This window comes from Lagopus muta, chromosome 10 (genome assembly GCF_023343835.1).
Source record: "Lagopus muta isolate bLagMut1 chromosome 10, bLagMut1 primary, whole genome shotgun sequence".
NCBI lineage: Eukaryota > Metazoa > Chordata > Aves > Galliformes > Phasianidae > Lagopus > Lagopus muta.
Genome location: NC_064442.1, coordinates 12,834,314 through 12,850,083, shown reverse-complemented (window position 1 = coordinate 12,850,083; position 15,770 = coordinate 12,834,314). Strand labels below are relative to the sequence as shown.

General features: G+C 47.8%; 1 protein-coding gene across 3 annotated transcripts in view; it reads right to left on the bottom strand.

Moving 5' to 3' along the window:
• Positions 1 to 5,238, bottom strand: part of TCF12 (transcription factor 12) — a 151,891-nt gene extending 146,653 nt beyond the window's left edge. The window contains exons 1-3 of one of the 3 annotated variants that reach the window (XM_048955773.1): positions 5,088 to 5,238; positions 4,198 to 4,294; positions 3,440 to 3,512 (exon numbers count right to left, since the gene is read on the bottom strand). In XM_048955773.1, coding sequence (XP_048811730.1) covers positions 3,440 to 3,512; positions 4,198 to 4,272 — 148 coding nt within the window. In that variant the 5' untranslated portion in view covers positions 4,273 to 4,294; positions 5,088 to 5,238. The remainder of the gene's footprint in view (positions 1 to 3,439; positions 3,513 to 4,197; positions 4,295 to 5,087) is intronic. The other 2 variants (XM_048955774.1, XM_048955772.1) reach the window with 2 other exon arrangements.
• Positions 5,239 to 15,770: the final 10,532 nt, after the last annotated feature.

Here is a 15,770-nt window from a genome sequence, read left to right as displayed (position 1 = left end):
TGGATTTTAATTAAGAGCATTATAAATAAAGGCCAAGATGGCTGATCACCCACGTTTGTACTAGTATATAGTTTTTGGTTTTGACAAACAAAATAAAGCAAGATTTCACTGTAAATTATACATGCTGCTACTACAGCAGCAACGTGGAAATATTTCATTAGAAATAAAATCTAAAAGTCTGATCAATTAACATGGAAGCCCGATTGAGAGTATCTCTCTGTCTTACAATATCTAAGACAGAAACTGTCTTATCTTCCCAAGTTGGTTTCGTAGGAGGAAGAAATATCAAGTTCTGTTTTAAACAAGAGAATATTACAACAGCAGTGACAAGAAATATTCTGTAGCTTAAGTCAGAACTACATATCAGGTTGCTTTTCCAATATGTTTATTTTCACCACAAGTCTGACCAACTTATTTGACTTTATCAGCAGCTTACATGACTTACTGTCATAAGATACTGTGATACATCAGATTAGCTCACTTATTTCATCTGCAGCTTTCATTCATAACTGATTGACCAGCAGCAAGCTTCCCCCGACACCAGACATTCCTGAAGACTCGAGCTAGCTTTTAGTCAAAATAGTGCTCACATATTCATTCCACTGCAGCACTTTCTTCGAAACTGCAGAAATCTGCACCACTAGCTGCCATGCAATCCAATGACACATATTACAGCGTGAACACGAAAATTTCTTTTAAACCACATCAAGCCTCTTTCTGCAGAATTAAGAGCAAACACCTTGGTATTCCCCAGACTTCACAAAGCCCTGACTTACAACCTAGCAGAACTTAACCATCCTTCTATAGTAACTTTTAAACTGGGGGCCAAACGATTTGCACCCACTTAATGGGAGCCATTAAGCTGCTTCTCTAAGCAGCTTAGATGAGAGGGCATTTCTGGGCATTTTTTTAAATTTTATAAAGTTGAAATGAGTAAAAAAACAGGAACTCTACAGTTACAGATCAGAAAGCAAGTCTTGCTCCAACTAAGAAAACATCTTCCTTTAGTCTGCTTGCAAAGACCCCAGGAAAAATAATAACCACCATCAAAAAATGGTGTTTAATGTGTAAGACAGCAAAGTGAGCTGCACAGCTCTCACTATCATCAAAATCACAGGAAGTCTGTAAGAGGCAGCACTGTTCCGTATTCAAAGAAGAAACCTGTGCATACCGTACACTATTAATGACAGTTTTAACAAATACTATTTTTTTCCCCCAGAAAAAAAAGCAAAATTTTAAACAAGAAGCAAATTTTTAAGGGGAAAGAAGTAAAAAGGAAATATTGAACAGCCTACAAGGTACAGAATACTTGAAATCAAACTGGGATGACAATTAAATCAGTGCTAGAAATGCCTGTAGTTGGTCAGCGAGCTCCTCAAGGTCTCCCTGTAACACCAAATGCTGACTCAGAGCACAACTCACACGGAAGTTGTTGGCCCCTTGTCACTCCTGCAGAGCAATCCCCCCAGCTCAAGGCTTTGGTTGTTGTAACGTTACAAGAATTAAAGCATATAATTCTATAAACTAGTAAATCTCTACAACTAAAAACATTTTGAACTAAAATCCATAGCTATGTAACATTATCCGAGCCAAGGGGAATTCAGTTGAGGTTGTAGATTGCCAGACAGCTGCACTGTATTGCTCGTGATCCTATCTATGTGATGATACACCATTATCAGTAAAGAAATTCAAGAAGACAGTAACACTGTTTCCCCCTAAAAAATCTCAGTACTTACGTATTATTTCTTCCTAGGCCAGTCACAAAGAATGGGGAAAGAATTACCTACAAAGAGGGCAAACCACAGTAACTAAGATCTGCCCTAAGATCTAAACTAAAAGTGAAAACTTCATTATTCAACAGTAAGTTACTCCACCTGTTCAGGAAAAGCAAGGCATAGGAGGGGGGAGAGGCATGGAAATCTTCAAATCGTGCTTCTTGAAACAAATCTTAGCTGTCTGGACCTCCTTCAAAACTAACTTGAAAAACAACCATCTTGAATGTTTGTATGAAAAAGATGATCAACTATGCTGCATACGGAATTGCCATCTCACTACTGCCAATAATTTCATTTACTCGTAAAGATAACTGGAAACTACTGACACATTTTAAGAAATAAAAGTAAAGGATTTCTTCAAACACTACTACATATTTTTATTAATTAAACACGGGAGATGGTCTCTCAAGAGTCACTAAAGTTTTAAAGTGTTTTTAATAACCAAAATTCTCACGTGTCACTAGGACTTCCACAGAGGGAGCTCTGACAATGCATTAAGTAAACAGCCAATGGCACTGCACAACTTCCATCAGCCACTTCACCCCTCTACTGGCATTCTAAACATTTGTTTTCATTAACCCTAACTAAAACCATATATATCACCTCCTCGTGTTCATAAAAACATCACAAAAAGAAAAGCTAAAAACCAAACCAACAAGAGGCACCAAGCCACTCCAGAAAGTTACTACTTTAGTAAGTAGATTCTGTTTAGGGATAGTTAATAACTAAGCCCTGTTCAAGAACAACGTCATACAAAGCATCTTTTTTAGAAAATTAAATTTCTGTCGTATTAGAGGCTTGACTTAAAACTTTCTGAAAGTAGGCATCAAGTGTACTGCAGTGAAAACAGCAGGCAACAAAACACTACAACATGTAATTACAATTATTCACTTTCATGATGTACAAAGATTCAATGTGAGAAAATATCTGTCCAAATTTGGACAGCTACACAGGACCAGGAAACTGAGCATCTTGAACTGAACCTGGCTCTCAAGGGAGAGAGCAGAAGGGAACCAAAACAGACATTACACATTTTTAAAGTATACATCTAAAGCCATAGGCAATCATGGCTTCTACCTGTGCCAGTAAGCAACCTTTAGCAAATTACTCAAATAACACAGTGAAATAAATCCGATCTAATTCAGACCTCTTAACTGTTAGCATCTTGGCAGTTACTTCTAAAATTCCAGGGCTTGAGCCGCAGGGAGCATTAGATGGAGTTTTGTTGTTTTTGTTTTGCTCTTTGTTTGTTAGGAAATTAGTCACCACCTCATACATTTCCTTTGAATTCTAAAATAGATTCTTGAGTCAGAAGTATTCTGTTACTTGCTATTTCACTTCAAATACTTACTGCCCAGCTTAGTTTGATAAAATCAGACACAGAAGGCCTTCACTTCTGATGTGACAGATTGATGGACACACTGTGCCTCAGCACCACCAGACGTACCCAGCACCTCACCTCATCAGGAAAGCAGAGAGCAAAGCTGTGGTATTACCTTTTGCTCTGAACTGTAACAAAGCCAATACAAACCAGACACCTGTAATTCTTCTGAAAGTCTTATGAAAATCCATACAATGAAAGGCTCAAACACGTGAGGACTGAGCTAAAAACACTGAGCCCTGATGACATGAATGTTACAGATCTCAGGTCCATTGCATCCTACCTGATCCTCCGAACTGGCTACTGCCCAGCGTGGTTGGCCTGGTCTTCCCACTGTTAACAGGTGGGGAAAACATCTGCAAAAGAAGAAGAGGTGTATAAGCCGGCTTTGAAGCCCTGAGCTGAATTATTAGCTCGGTCCATACAGTTAAGAGAAAGCTATTGCAAAACAATTATTTTATTACCATTTCTGCTAGAAGATAAGCAGAGAGTAGGACGCCCGCTCAGAACCACAAACTCAGTAAGTTAGAATACTCCGGGCAGCTTCTAAGTGCCACAAAGCTGCTGGACGGGAACACAACTTACAACAAAAAAGCAGTAAGGTCCAACGCTGCTGTTGTAGCTCAGAACTGCCACCCAGCTTACACCTGACTGCTCCAAGCACCTTCCTTACCGACCTCTGCAATTAAAGCCACCGGATACAGGCAGTCGCAGAAGGGCAGTTAGCTGGCTCTCATGCTCCTAAACCAAACACTTTTCCAAGGTCTGTTAAAACGAAAGTCCCATAAATAAAGCAGCTATAACTTTCGGAGCCCAAGTTGCTGTTACTACAGCTCTTCCTTCGGTTCTGGAGAAGCACAAAATCAAAGCACAAAGAGAGGATCCCCAGTACCGGAGCCGCGGGGCCGCTTCACATACGCTCACGACCAGACGAGGCCGACGGCCCTCGGGGCGATTCCGGCCACGTTAAACGCCCCGACCCCGCCGGCATCGCATCACGGCCCGTCCGGCCGCCCAAGCCCAGGTGCCCGCGCTCCGTACCGCGCTGAAGTCCAGCAGGTCGCTGAGCTCCTTGTCGGTGCCGATCGCCGCCATCCTCTGCTGCTGCGCGTTCATCGTCCCGCGCTCCGCTCGCGTCCTGCGGGCACAGAGCAGCTCTACTCAGCGGGCCGGGCCCGAAGGGGCGGGGGGGAAACGAGCCGCGGCGCTCCCCGCCGCCCGCCCAACTCCCCACAACTTTCCTTGGCCCGTCCTCCTCCCTCTCCCCGCCGCTCCCCCACCTCCCGCCACGCGCACCGCTCCGCGACGGGGCCGCGAAGGAAGATCGGACCCATCGCACCCCCCTGACCCCCGGGCGAAAGAAAGCAAACGAACGACCGAGAAGCGGCGAAGTCTGCGGAATTAGCGAGAGATTAAGCGACTCACCGCCCCGGCAACAATGGGGCCGCCGAGCGGGGCCGCCGCTCAGCACGGCCATGGCCGCCCGACCATGATCGCCACCGCCGCCGCCCTCCCCGCGCTTCCCCCGCCGCTCGCGCTCGGGACCGGAGACGCCCCCGCGCGCCGACGCCGGACGGGAGCGCGCGGGGAGAAGCGCGCGCGCGCCGAGAGGCGGGAGGAGGGGCGGCGGGGCCTGCGCCTCGTGCCCGGCGGCGCCGCGGGGGCGCTCGGCAGCGCCGCTCCCCGCCGAGTCGCGGGGCCGCCCGCCGGGCCGCGCTCCTTCGGGTGCGCCGGGAACCGAGCGCGCCCCCGCGCCGCCCGGCCCCGCCGCCGCCCCTCAGGCCGCCCGCGGCGCTGCCTCCCGCCCGGCCCCGCCGCCCCTCTCCCGCCCCGCGGCCCCTGGCTCGGCCGCCGCCCCTCCGCTCCGGGCGCCCGCCCGCCGCTTCCCCCCCCGCGCCGCTCCGTCCCAACTTCTCCGTCCCCGCCGCTACCTGCTGCCCCCGCGCGCTCCGCGATCAAGGCCGGGCCGGCGGGCGGGCCGCGGTGGGTGGGAGGCGACGAGCCGGGCGCTCCCCCCCCGCTGGAAGGAACTTGTGGGTTTCCCTCAGGCGGACATTTTTTTGCTTACGGAGCCTCAGCACCACGTTCGCGGCTCCGGCTCCGTATCCCTCCGCGCAGAGCGCCGCCGCCGCCTTAACCCCTGCCGCGCCGGGCGGCCGCGGGCGGGAAGGAAGGAGGGAGCTCCGCGCACGGCCCCGGCAGCGGGGGAGGGGGTACGAGCCGGTGGCGGGGCCGTGTGCAGCGCAGCCCCGCACAGCCGGGAACACGCGGTACTGCGGGGTGACCCCGAGCGACCCGCCGCATCCCGCACCTCAGAACGGCGTCGGGTACCAGCACACGCGTTCCGAAATATACGAAATACGTTCTCCTGCGCCCGAGCTACGCCGCCAGCGCAGGCGACCGCTAAGCTCCATCTCCCCGTCCCGCCACCAAGTTCGCTTCCCTTCCCCATCTGCCCGCGGCCCGGCGGCAGCGTCCGCGCCGGGTCCCGCAGAGCCCCCGGGTGGCACCTGCGGGCATCGCCCCGCTCCCGGCCGCCCACGCTGCTCTGCTCGCAGAAAAGACCCGTTGGCACGCTGTGCCTTTGGAGCCGGGCGACTCGCACAACGGCAATGAAAAAGGATCCTTAAAACCATGCGAGAACCTGAAATACCGCGGAGAGCTGCGCGCGGGGCAGCGGCACTGAGCTCCGTCAGCATAAGCGTGTACTTTTCTCTTTGCTGTACGGGTAATACTGCACAGAACGACAGGGCTAGCCCACAGCTCCCAGGGCCTCCAACACACACCAGTTCACAGGAAGACCCCTACACGTGTCATGAAACTGCTATTTCTGCTAACAATCACCTGTAGTGACGTGTAATTGTCTTAAAATTATAACTTTATTCCAAAAAATATCACTTTTTGTTTGCCCTCAGACTGCACGCTGTGAGGCTCCCACTTGAAGGCCTCTGCACGCAGCCCTGGCACTGGTGTGGGAGACGAGATGCCCATACATCCCACAACAGATAGTGTACAGCCCTATAAACCCCCCAAGCAGCTCCAAAGCAGACTCTTGCAGGTAGGGATCTCACCTATTTCTGTACTGGGTGCAGAACACGTTGCATAGGTCAGATCTGGAACCTCTCTACTCAGTTTGTAACCCCTCCCTATTTCACGCTGACCAAACTAACATAACAAGGGCACTCAAGCACCAAGGCACAGTTCTCCACATCCACATGACATCATCTCTCACCTCTTCCCACAATCTCCAACCCCCTTCTGAAGCCGCTGCTTATCTCCTAGCCTTTCTCCTCTGCTACTCCCAATAAATTCCCCTTGTTCCCCACAAGGGACAGCAGGCTAAAATTAAGTAATGCACAATACATCCTCATCCTACCAGTCATATGCAGAAAATAAAACAGAAACCAATGTGGTCCACACAGTAAATAAATCAACTAAAGAACAAAACAGAAAACAAAAACCGCACCTCTTCTTTGGGCTGATTACAAATTTTCTGAGAGAAAGTATGGCCAAGGAGATCTCACTAACGCTTCAAAACACTGAATGAAAAGCCATTGGAATCCTTCCGGATCAGACAACGACCACTCTGTCATTTGCAGCAATGAAAACGCCTCCAGTTCTGTTCCTGCTTCAGCCCCCAGCTGTGGTTCTCTTCTTGCAGCTGCACAAACGCGCCCAGCACACTGCAGAAATCACACCAAATGGAACACTTTCCAGCTCTGCTAAGAAAGCAAGGTACCTTCCTTGCTGCTGGAAGGTTGAAGTACTACTGTCTTCTGCAACTGTTACATCGCTGTCATGGTTCTATGCTTTTTGGGTTTCAGTATTCCACATCAAAACATCATGTAGTGTACAGGGCATTTAACACTGTCATGGACATAGATTGATCTAGTCAACTCCATGACAATGGCTTTGCTTTCACTTCTCTGGAAATAAGGGGCTTGCAGCACCTATGGAGCAGTAGGATGGACAGCACAAAAGTGCAGGAGCAGTGATAGATGCCAATCATTGGCTGGGGACTTCACAAGAAGTCCTGCAGGCAGGGCTGAACTCCTGAAGATGCTTTCCCCACTGTATCAGTGAATTTTCTATTGCAAAGAACACAGTGTTTTTACAGACAAATACCCTCTCCTTGGAGAACTCTGAGGTCTGCCACAAAGCAATGCAAGGATCGGACACCTGAACCTGCTCACAGAGAGCCATGAGCAAGCTCCAGGCTGGCAGCACAGCAGTCATTCTGCAGTACAGCCCTGGCAGCCGACGAACCAACACAGCCATGGTCAGCCCCAGCCACAGCAGCCGGGGAAGCAGCACTGCCAGATGGCGACAGCAGCGCTCTGCATGCGTCACCATGGTGGTGAAAGCGACAAAGAGTCACACACAGGACATAAAAAAATTAAGAGGAATATAAAAACCAAATCACTTGAGCACAAAGCCCTGAACATAATCACACTCACACACTGCTTCCTCAGTCACTGTGAGCTGCTTTCCATCCGCTCCATATAGTGCAAACACTCGATACAGCAGACAGCTGTTGTGCATTTGGGGATGTGAGAAAATGTACTCTGTATTACTATTTAATGTACCATGCCTGTGTGAGTAAAATCATTATGCTTGCATGTCTCCTTTTTGTCTTATTTATTCTTAGATGTACACACACAGAACTAATTCATCTCCACCACCCAGGCTGGGGGAACTCTCTGGGTGCTCCCCAGTTGAGCATTTGACCCAGGATGGGGTTTCTGCAGGAAAGGTTCCTTCAAACAAAGCACGCACCCATGCACTTCATCCATAGCAAACACTATTGCTCAGCAAATGAACACAGAAGTAAGAAAATCTTTCCTGCTCCACAGACAAATTCCAGCCCTCACCCGAAGCACTGAGCCCTCTGCTGCCAACAGACCTCCCAGACCAGGCAGCAACGCCCGTTGAGGTCAGTAATAGGCACACAACTGCACGTTCTGCAGCTAATGTGGGCACAGCATTTCTTGGGAAACCCAATTCAGACCAACTACATTTAACGAAAGAATTTTGTCTTCAGGAGTGTTTCAGACAAAGCTCCTGGGGAGGCCCAGTGTTCCTCCTGCACCTCCTCCTCCAGCAGGCTTTGGGAAGGATCCCACCAATGAGCCAATGGGGCAGCAGCAACCCGGCCTTGCAACTGCAGCACTGATCAGTGCAGCTCATCTCACAGATAACTGAATTTGCTGCCTCCTACATTTGCTTCACAATAATTAAAATTATATAACATTTATTATATAACAGCCCTCAGGAGGAAGGATTCTGCGGGAAGCCTTGTGATGCAGCTGCTGCACAGGGCACAGAGGGCACACAGCTCCACGGCTGCCAACCAAGGCTGCTCCTGTGGGGCCGCGTTGACTAAAAGTCACCCACAGCTCCACCTGGCTACTGCGGTGCAGGCAAAGGCTTCAGCCCGCCCTACGGCAGACCTTCCGAGACGAAAACATTAAAAAAGCAGAAAGTCGTCCGGGGGAAAAAGAACCAAAAACTAAGGGAACGCAAGGAGCACCCCGAGGAAGGCCCGGCAAGGCGGCCGTCCCGCAGCAGTTCGGCCCGTCCCCGCGAGGGGCGACCGCTGCGGACAGAGCCGCACCCGGCGCAGCGACGCCGTAGGGCCCCGCACCGCCCGACCCCGCGGGGCGCAGCCCGCCTCCAGCACCGCCCCGGACGCGCCGGACCGCGGCCCCGAGGAGCAGCGAGGAGCGGGGCGAAAGCGGAACGAGGCGTCCGCTCGAAGTCGGCCGTGCCCGCCCGGCGCCGCTCCCCGGGCTCGACCCGGCGCCCCTCGGCGCGGGCACCCCCAGCGGAAGGCGGCCCCGCTCCCCGCCGCGGCCACCGAAAGTTACGCGGCCGAACAATGCGGGGAGGACTATTTGTCCTTCCGCCGGCCGGCAGCGGCGGGGCGGGGGAAGGGAGCGGCGGAGGGGGCGGTGCGGCCCCGCTGCTGAGCCGGCGGGAGGGGCCGGGCCGCGCCTCGGGCTACCGGGGCGGGGCGGCTAAGCCCGCCCCAGGGCCGGCCGTAAAGCGGAGGGCGCTCGCTCCGGCTGCGGCCCGTCCCGCAGCGAGTCTGGAGTGGGGTGACGCGCCGCGCGCTCCTCCTCCGCCGGGCAGAGCTGCTTCGTGGTGCCCCTGCTCTGCTGGGGCTCGTGTCCGCGCCTGCGAGTCTGGCTTCGTAGCTCCGGGCGCCGTTCTTTCGGCACTCGAAAGCGCCGCTTCCCCCGCAGAGGGCCCACGGGTTCCGGCCCTGCCCCGCTGCTGCCCGCCGCGAGCACAAGCTCTGCTGGTTGGCCCGCACAGACCGGGCGAGTTCTGATCCCGCTACCCATAGTTCGGGAAACGAGCCCAGACAACGTCAGGGGCAGCACAAAGAGCTCGCGTCAGAAAGCAAACCTGAAATCAGACGTGAGAGGGGATAGGGACTTAATTTGTTTAAACCAACCTGCTTGAAATTAGCTAAAAACAATTAAAAACAAGTTAAAGCTAAAAGCAACATATTTTCCTTTTTTACAGCGCCTTCCTATCTAAAGTGTGGTCTGTGAACACAAGGTGATTCATGCTGCTTTGGTAACATTAAGCTAAGCTTGAATAAAATTAAACACCTAAATACCCCTAAACAAAGCACTCTGGCAATAAAACAGCCTGCCATCACTACAGAAATTGGTTCCTCTTCTCACCCTCTGGCAACCCAGGGCAGGCACTGTTGCTGCATTGCTCCCAAGCACCTCATTTTAAGAAAACTCAAAAGCCCAGAAGTTGCAGATCACAACAGAAATAAAGACTCGTGTCCTTGAGATGATAAAGACAGACTACGTGATCTATCCTTTACTACAGTCTGATGTTAGCTTGCATCATGCATTTCAGTGGGAGTTCAGAAATATCCCCAAGCTCAGGGTCACTGCTGAGGGCAAGTGGGGCAAAGCATCCTTCCCAGAAAGGCCTGTTACTCTGCAAGGCATTGGCTGGGCAGCTCAGAAATTAACCTGCAGGCAGGATGAAATGTGAGTGTCCCAACTTCCAGCTCAGTTTTTGAATGAAATAGCATGCAGATGATACTGCCTGCATTCACACAGGTCAATGCATTTTCTCAGCCAATTATAATGAGCCATCAAACAAGGAGATCTCATTCACACAGTAGGAAGGGAAACCAGGATTGGAGCAGAAAGAGAGCACCTTGTTTGTGCACCTATTAGTTGGAGAGATTTAGCACAAACTCAGACCTCCCGAGGATTGAGGCACCCAGCTGGGGCTTGTGGCCTTTGGCCCTTCACCATCCTGCACAACAATTTCTGGTTCTCCCTGCCCCCGGGGGCCATAACCAGCAATCTATAACACCTTCCTGAATATTTCCTATTTCTTAAGTTTCATAGCAGCTACAAAATGACTCCTTTAATGGAGAAGCTAATCCAATATTTAAGACCCTTAGTTACGCAAGATCCACAAAATCTTGGTTTTCTGCCTCAGAACAGAAGAAATAGTTCCAGAAATAGTAATAGGATAGGATTATGATGTGCAGCATATTGCTATTTACCAGATGTTATTTTCATGACAAACATTCAAGGCCAAACACCTTCAGCAAAGGCACCCCTGTTTCTACTGTACTAGCATGCATTGTTTCTTCCAATCCCCTCTTTTATTGGACATAGGTAAGACATCTATGCATTCACATGGTTTTAGCACCATCATGCACAGACGTGTTACAACCACGTAGCTTCTGGATGCTACTGAATAAATAGCACAGGATCTTATTCAGCGCTGTCTAACAGAAACTTAATGAGCCTACACTTAAACCAAAAACTGACTGTAGCAATTAGACAGGTCAATACAATAGGAAGGGCATTACACCAGAGGTATAACAACAGAAAGGCTACCACAATAAAAAGACACTATAAAGAAAGGGAAGAGAATTACTCACCAGTATCAGAAAATCCTAGGTTTGCAGGGGAAAGCTCAACCAAGGAGGTATCTCCACCAGGAAACCCTTCCTCACTGTAGTCAGACCTTAAATGAGGTCTAAGAGAGGTGCAGCCAGGCTCCCCCCCTTCTGGTCACACAGCTGAATTGCCTTCACCTGTGCTCCCAGGGCTGACCAGGTTCTTTCCCCAGATGCTCAATCAGGGGTTCAGGCCGTGACTCAACAGTTACCGTACACTGACATAGAAAATGATGCACATTATGCCACACAGAAGGTAGCTCCATACAGGTCTCATTAGTCTGGAGCTGAAGAATACTCCACGCAAAGTGAAATTTCTAGGCTTTAGGGCTTAGTTTTGCTCTTGTTGTTCTTGTCTGTAGTGGAAATGCTAAGTCATGGCTTGAACCAGTGATTGGGCGCCTGGTGGGAAGGCAGGCCAACCCAGGGGGGCTCAGGTGCATGCAATGCCATGCAATGCAATGCAATGCAATGCAATGCCATGCCATGCCATGCCATGCCATGCCATGCCATGCCATGCCATGCCATGCCATGCCATGCCCCTGAGTGATTGGAGGGGATGGAGCCAGGATTCACCCTTTCCCAGATCTCATTTAAGGGTTGGCACTGGAAGGAAGGCTGTTTTGTTACCTCTGCATACCTGAGGCATTCTGAAGGTAAAAAGATGCTTTTCTTTGTTTTTGTGCCCCCAGCTGTTGTATTTGAGCAAGTTCTCACTTGTTGTAGCCTAGGACCTTGCTGCCCTGCTGTTACTGCTGTGCTTTATGTTGTGTTAGCCTCTCCCACTCCCCATTTACTTTCTTAATAGTCTGTTTGTGTTTTCAGTCCTCTTCTACGTGTATAGTATCAGTTGAAGCTTTTAGAGTCATTGTAAATCTCAGGTAATCCTACTTTAGCTGCAGGTTCTGGAGACCTGGTCTGTGTCAGGCATAGGCTTCTGAATGGAATATCTCCTTTAATCAAATTTCAATAGCTTACAAGATCATGGAACATTAAAAAGGTCATGTTGCATGCATCTATCTTTTTCTTTGGACTATCTTTATTCAGTAGGCTATCTCCAAAATAACAACTCAGTACAGCATCTGCTCCTTCTAGTTTATGTCTTTCTTGTGTTCTCAATGCAGTCACTTCAGTGGGTTTCTAGAGGGTGGAGAAGGCCCTGTGCCTTTTCTGTCTTGGCTTTGTTCACTGAGTGAGAGATAATAATCATCATGAGAAGCTAAGGGAATTAATGTGAGAGCCAGGCAGAGCACAGTCATGCTGGGCAGACCAAGCTGAATGGTTAGAAGTCAGGCTCATTCTGCATCTGCCTTAGGACTGATTTCCTTATTGTCAAAAATCGTGTGGGGATTTAGTATTTTTGAGACAAGTACTTTCTGTTAAATTGCATTAAAATCGGAAGATATATCTAAAAGTTGTTGGAGAGACAGAAAAGCAGGCAGATTAACTATATACACATAATTTTCATCAAGGAGAAATCAGAATGAAAGCAGTTATAAAATGTACAAAATGTACTTGCCATATTCTTGTTCTGATTGAAGTCTATGACATCAAAGTGGCATCAGAGGGAGACCGAAGTGTGGCTCTCCTACTTTTCCTTCTGTATCATTTTCAGCACAAGCATCGCATCCTGTCAAAAATATTTCATATTACGTGAAGAAATTTTTCATTAAATTCTGTAAGAAAAAATATTATTTCAAAGTTGCAAGATTTTTCATTCAAACATTGTTTTGCATTAATCCCCTTTTTTCAAGCTATTGAAAGAATTCGGATTAGTTCTATGGCTTGTGGCAATTCCTGAAGCTTGTATTTGTTGTTGATGGTGATTGAAGCGATGATGGGGACCTGACCAGTGGTGCTGCTATCAGGGCACTGGACCAAAACCAAGGAAGTTCAGCACATACTTTATCTGAGGCAAGAATTATGGTACAGTTTGGAAACTTTTTTTCAGTGGTAGATTAGGATCAAACTTTTTAAAAGCTTTCAGTATTATGGCAAAGTAACAATAAATATTACGATCCCTCTTTTTATTTTTAATGTTAAGGAAAATATTTAGTAGCACAAATGCAAGGCTTGCAGCACCATCTCACTTTCCTGAACAACCTCAGGGTTTTATGTTTCCCTTCAGTGGAGCATGATTTTTTTCTGGGCTTTCAGCTTTGCTGGTAATGACACATATACACTTAGTTTTCTCAATTGCTTCGTGTGCAAAATAAGAGCAGACAGTAACCTCTCTTAAAGGGCAACCACAAAAAGCACTGAAACTATAAGGTCTTCAAATCAAACACACCTTAAAAACAAAAACAGGGTTTCAGTAAATTTTAATCGCGAAGTGGGCAATACTCTGCATACCATCCAAGATGTTTTGACTTTGGATTACAGGATAGATGTATGTACAAAAGTTTGAAATGATTCATGGAAGTTCCTGCTGGGGCTCAGTAACTTCACTTGGGAAAGCTATCCGTGTTCATCTCAAGAAGTAAAATAAATAAAAACACCATTGCTATTTGGCAACTCGTAGCTTATGAATAAATAAAACAGCACAGATGTTTAGTACAAGTTATTACTTATCTGCACTTCACATTTTCAGAATCTATTTTCCATCTCTTTGTTGAAGGATACACAATCATAGACCGTATAGTAGAGGGTCAGCAGGTCCAGAAGCGTGATGTCCAGAGTAGATGCAAGCCTAATAAGAAGGCCATAAGACAGCTAAAACTTAACTTTTAAGAAATAAGTCCCCAGCTTTTAATTTCCATAGGAGAGACTTTATTTTTATTGACAAGAACAGAGCTCAAGAAGCCTGCAAGAACTCTCTCAATGCAAGAGAGCTTTCCTGTGGGATTTCTTTTCAGGCTAGCAGTTAATGAAGAGCAGTAATATTATGATATGCTAACAGCCACGACAAAAGAGAGTACCAGGATGTTATTTGTGCACTATGATATTTGTGGTACTGGTCTTACAACCTGCTTAGTGTGACCTTCTTGGTCTGACTTAGCTCTACCATACCTCACATAGCTGGTGATGCCCTTATATCACTGGGCTTGTTAACCATCAGAGGTCTGTTCTGATGTGACTTATCCTACAACACTGTGATCCTATGGTTCTTCATATTAATTGGTTTAACATTTTTAAGCCCTTACACCAGCAGAGGGACTGTGCTTGAAAAACTGCTATAGGAACACAGAACTTTATCACAGAGGATGGTATCATGATGCCCCTTTAACCTACAGGCAATCTCTAGGAAGGTTAGCAGTAAGATAACAGTCTCTCAGATGTAGAAAAAATGAAACCGACTTGTTTAGAATGATGTAAAGCCAAATTAAAACTAGGGCAGAAAGCTTTTGGGGGAATTGACACAGTAAATAAAAGTGGCTGCTGCCACTGACACCCTGCAGGGCCCTGTGAGACATCATGGAAAGTGTCAATGTGATTTATTTTTACAAATTATTCCTATGGGCATTGTATATGTATTTGGTGATGGAAAAAAACTTGTGTCTTTAGAGATACTACATTAAGATTCACCGTAATCTAGCTTAGTTTTTTTTTAAATCTTACTTACTGAAGTTAAAGTGTAATAGAATATTGTATACAAATTGCATTGTGCCACAAAGCAGTCTGTTAGGCTAAGTATGTTTTTAAAAGTCAGTGAAGTTAGAAATGAAAGAGATGAGGCAATAAGCAAAAATATTTTTCAGTTTTCAGATAATATATTCAATACACTTCCTACACCGCAGTTTCATTTTCTTAATTGTATCAGATAACCCTTCAAGAACTTAGACAATGGAAGAGGGTAGATCTAGACTAGATATTAGGAAGAAATTCTTTACTGTGAGGGGAGTGAGACACTGGAACAGGTTGTGGATGCCTCCTCCCTGGAAGCATTCAAGGCCAGGCTGGATGGGGCTGTGAGCAACCTGGTACAGTGGGAGGTGTCCCTGCCTACAGCAGGGGGTTGGAATTAGTGACCTCAAAGGTCCCTTCCAAACTATTCTGTCATTCTATGATTTTATAAAGTGGTTCCCATTCTTGGTGTTTGTAGAGAACTATGGTTTATGTCCAAAGGCTGTTTCAGAATAATTAGGAATCTGGAGAATGGAAAGCATTTGTAAATGTTTTCCTGTTTCATCTATGTGCATTCTCATTATGTTGCTAATGGTAAAAAACAACAACAAACAAAACAACAACAAAACTGTTGGCTTAGGAATCATGATATAAAAACTGTGTTCTGTGTGCCAGGGCCCTGAGTGTACTATTAAGCTTTAATGGGTCTGACTAACCTCATGTGAATGCATTCCACACAATTTGACTAAAGGCTCCATCTAAGTGCAGGTTAAGGCTTTTAGTCCCCTCTGGAACTATTTATTACTTGTGCCTGCCACTAAGCCTGTTCCTGAGGGCTGTGAGGCACCTTAGGCCCTGTTGTGCCTGATGCTCTCTGGACCATACAGAGGACCTACTCTACCACCCTGCTCTGCCTGCCTGTCTCCAGTACTGTAGAACTGCATGAGGTCCTCTGGGCTCATTTTCCTTAAAGAATAACCCTGTTCTTCCTGTTCCCTGGTACTGTGTGTAAACTGCATTCCTAAGAGAGAAACTGTGGAAGAACTACACTAAAGCCAGAAGAGTGGGAAGCGTGTGGGTATGTAACTTCATTGTCTTG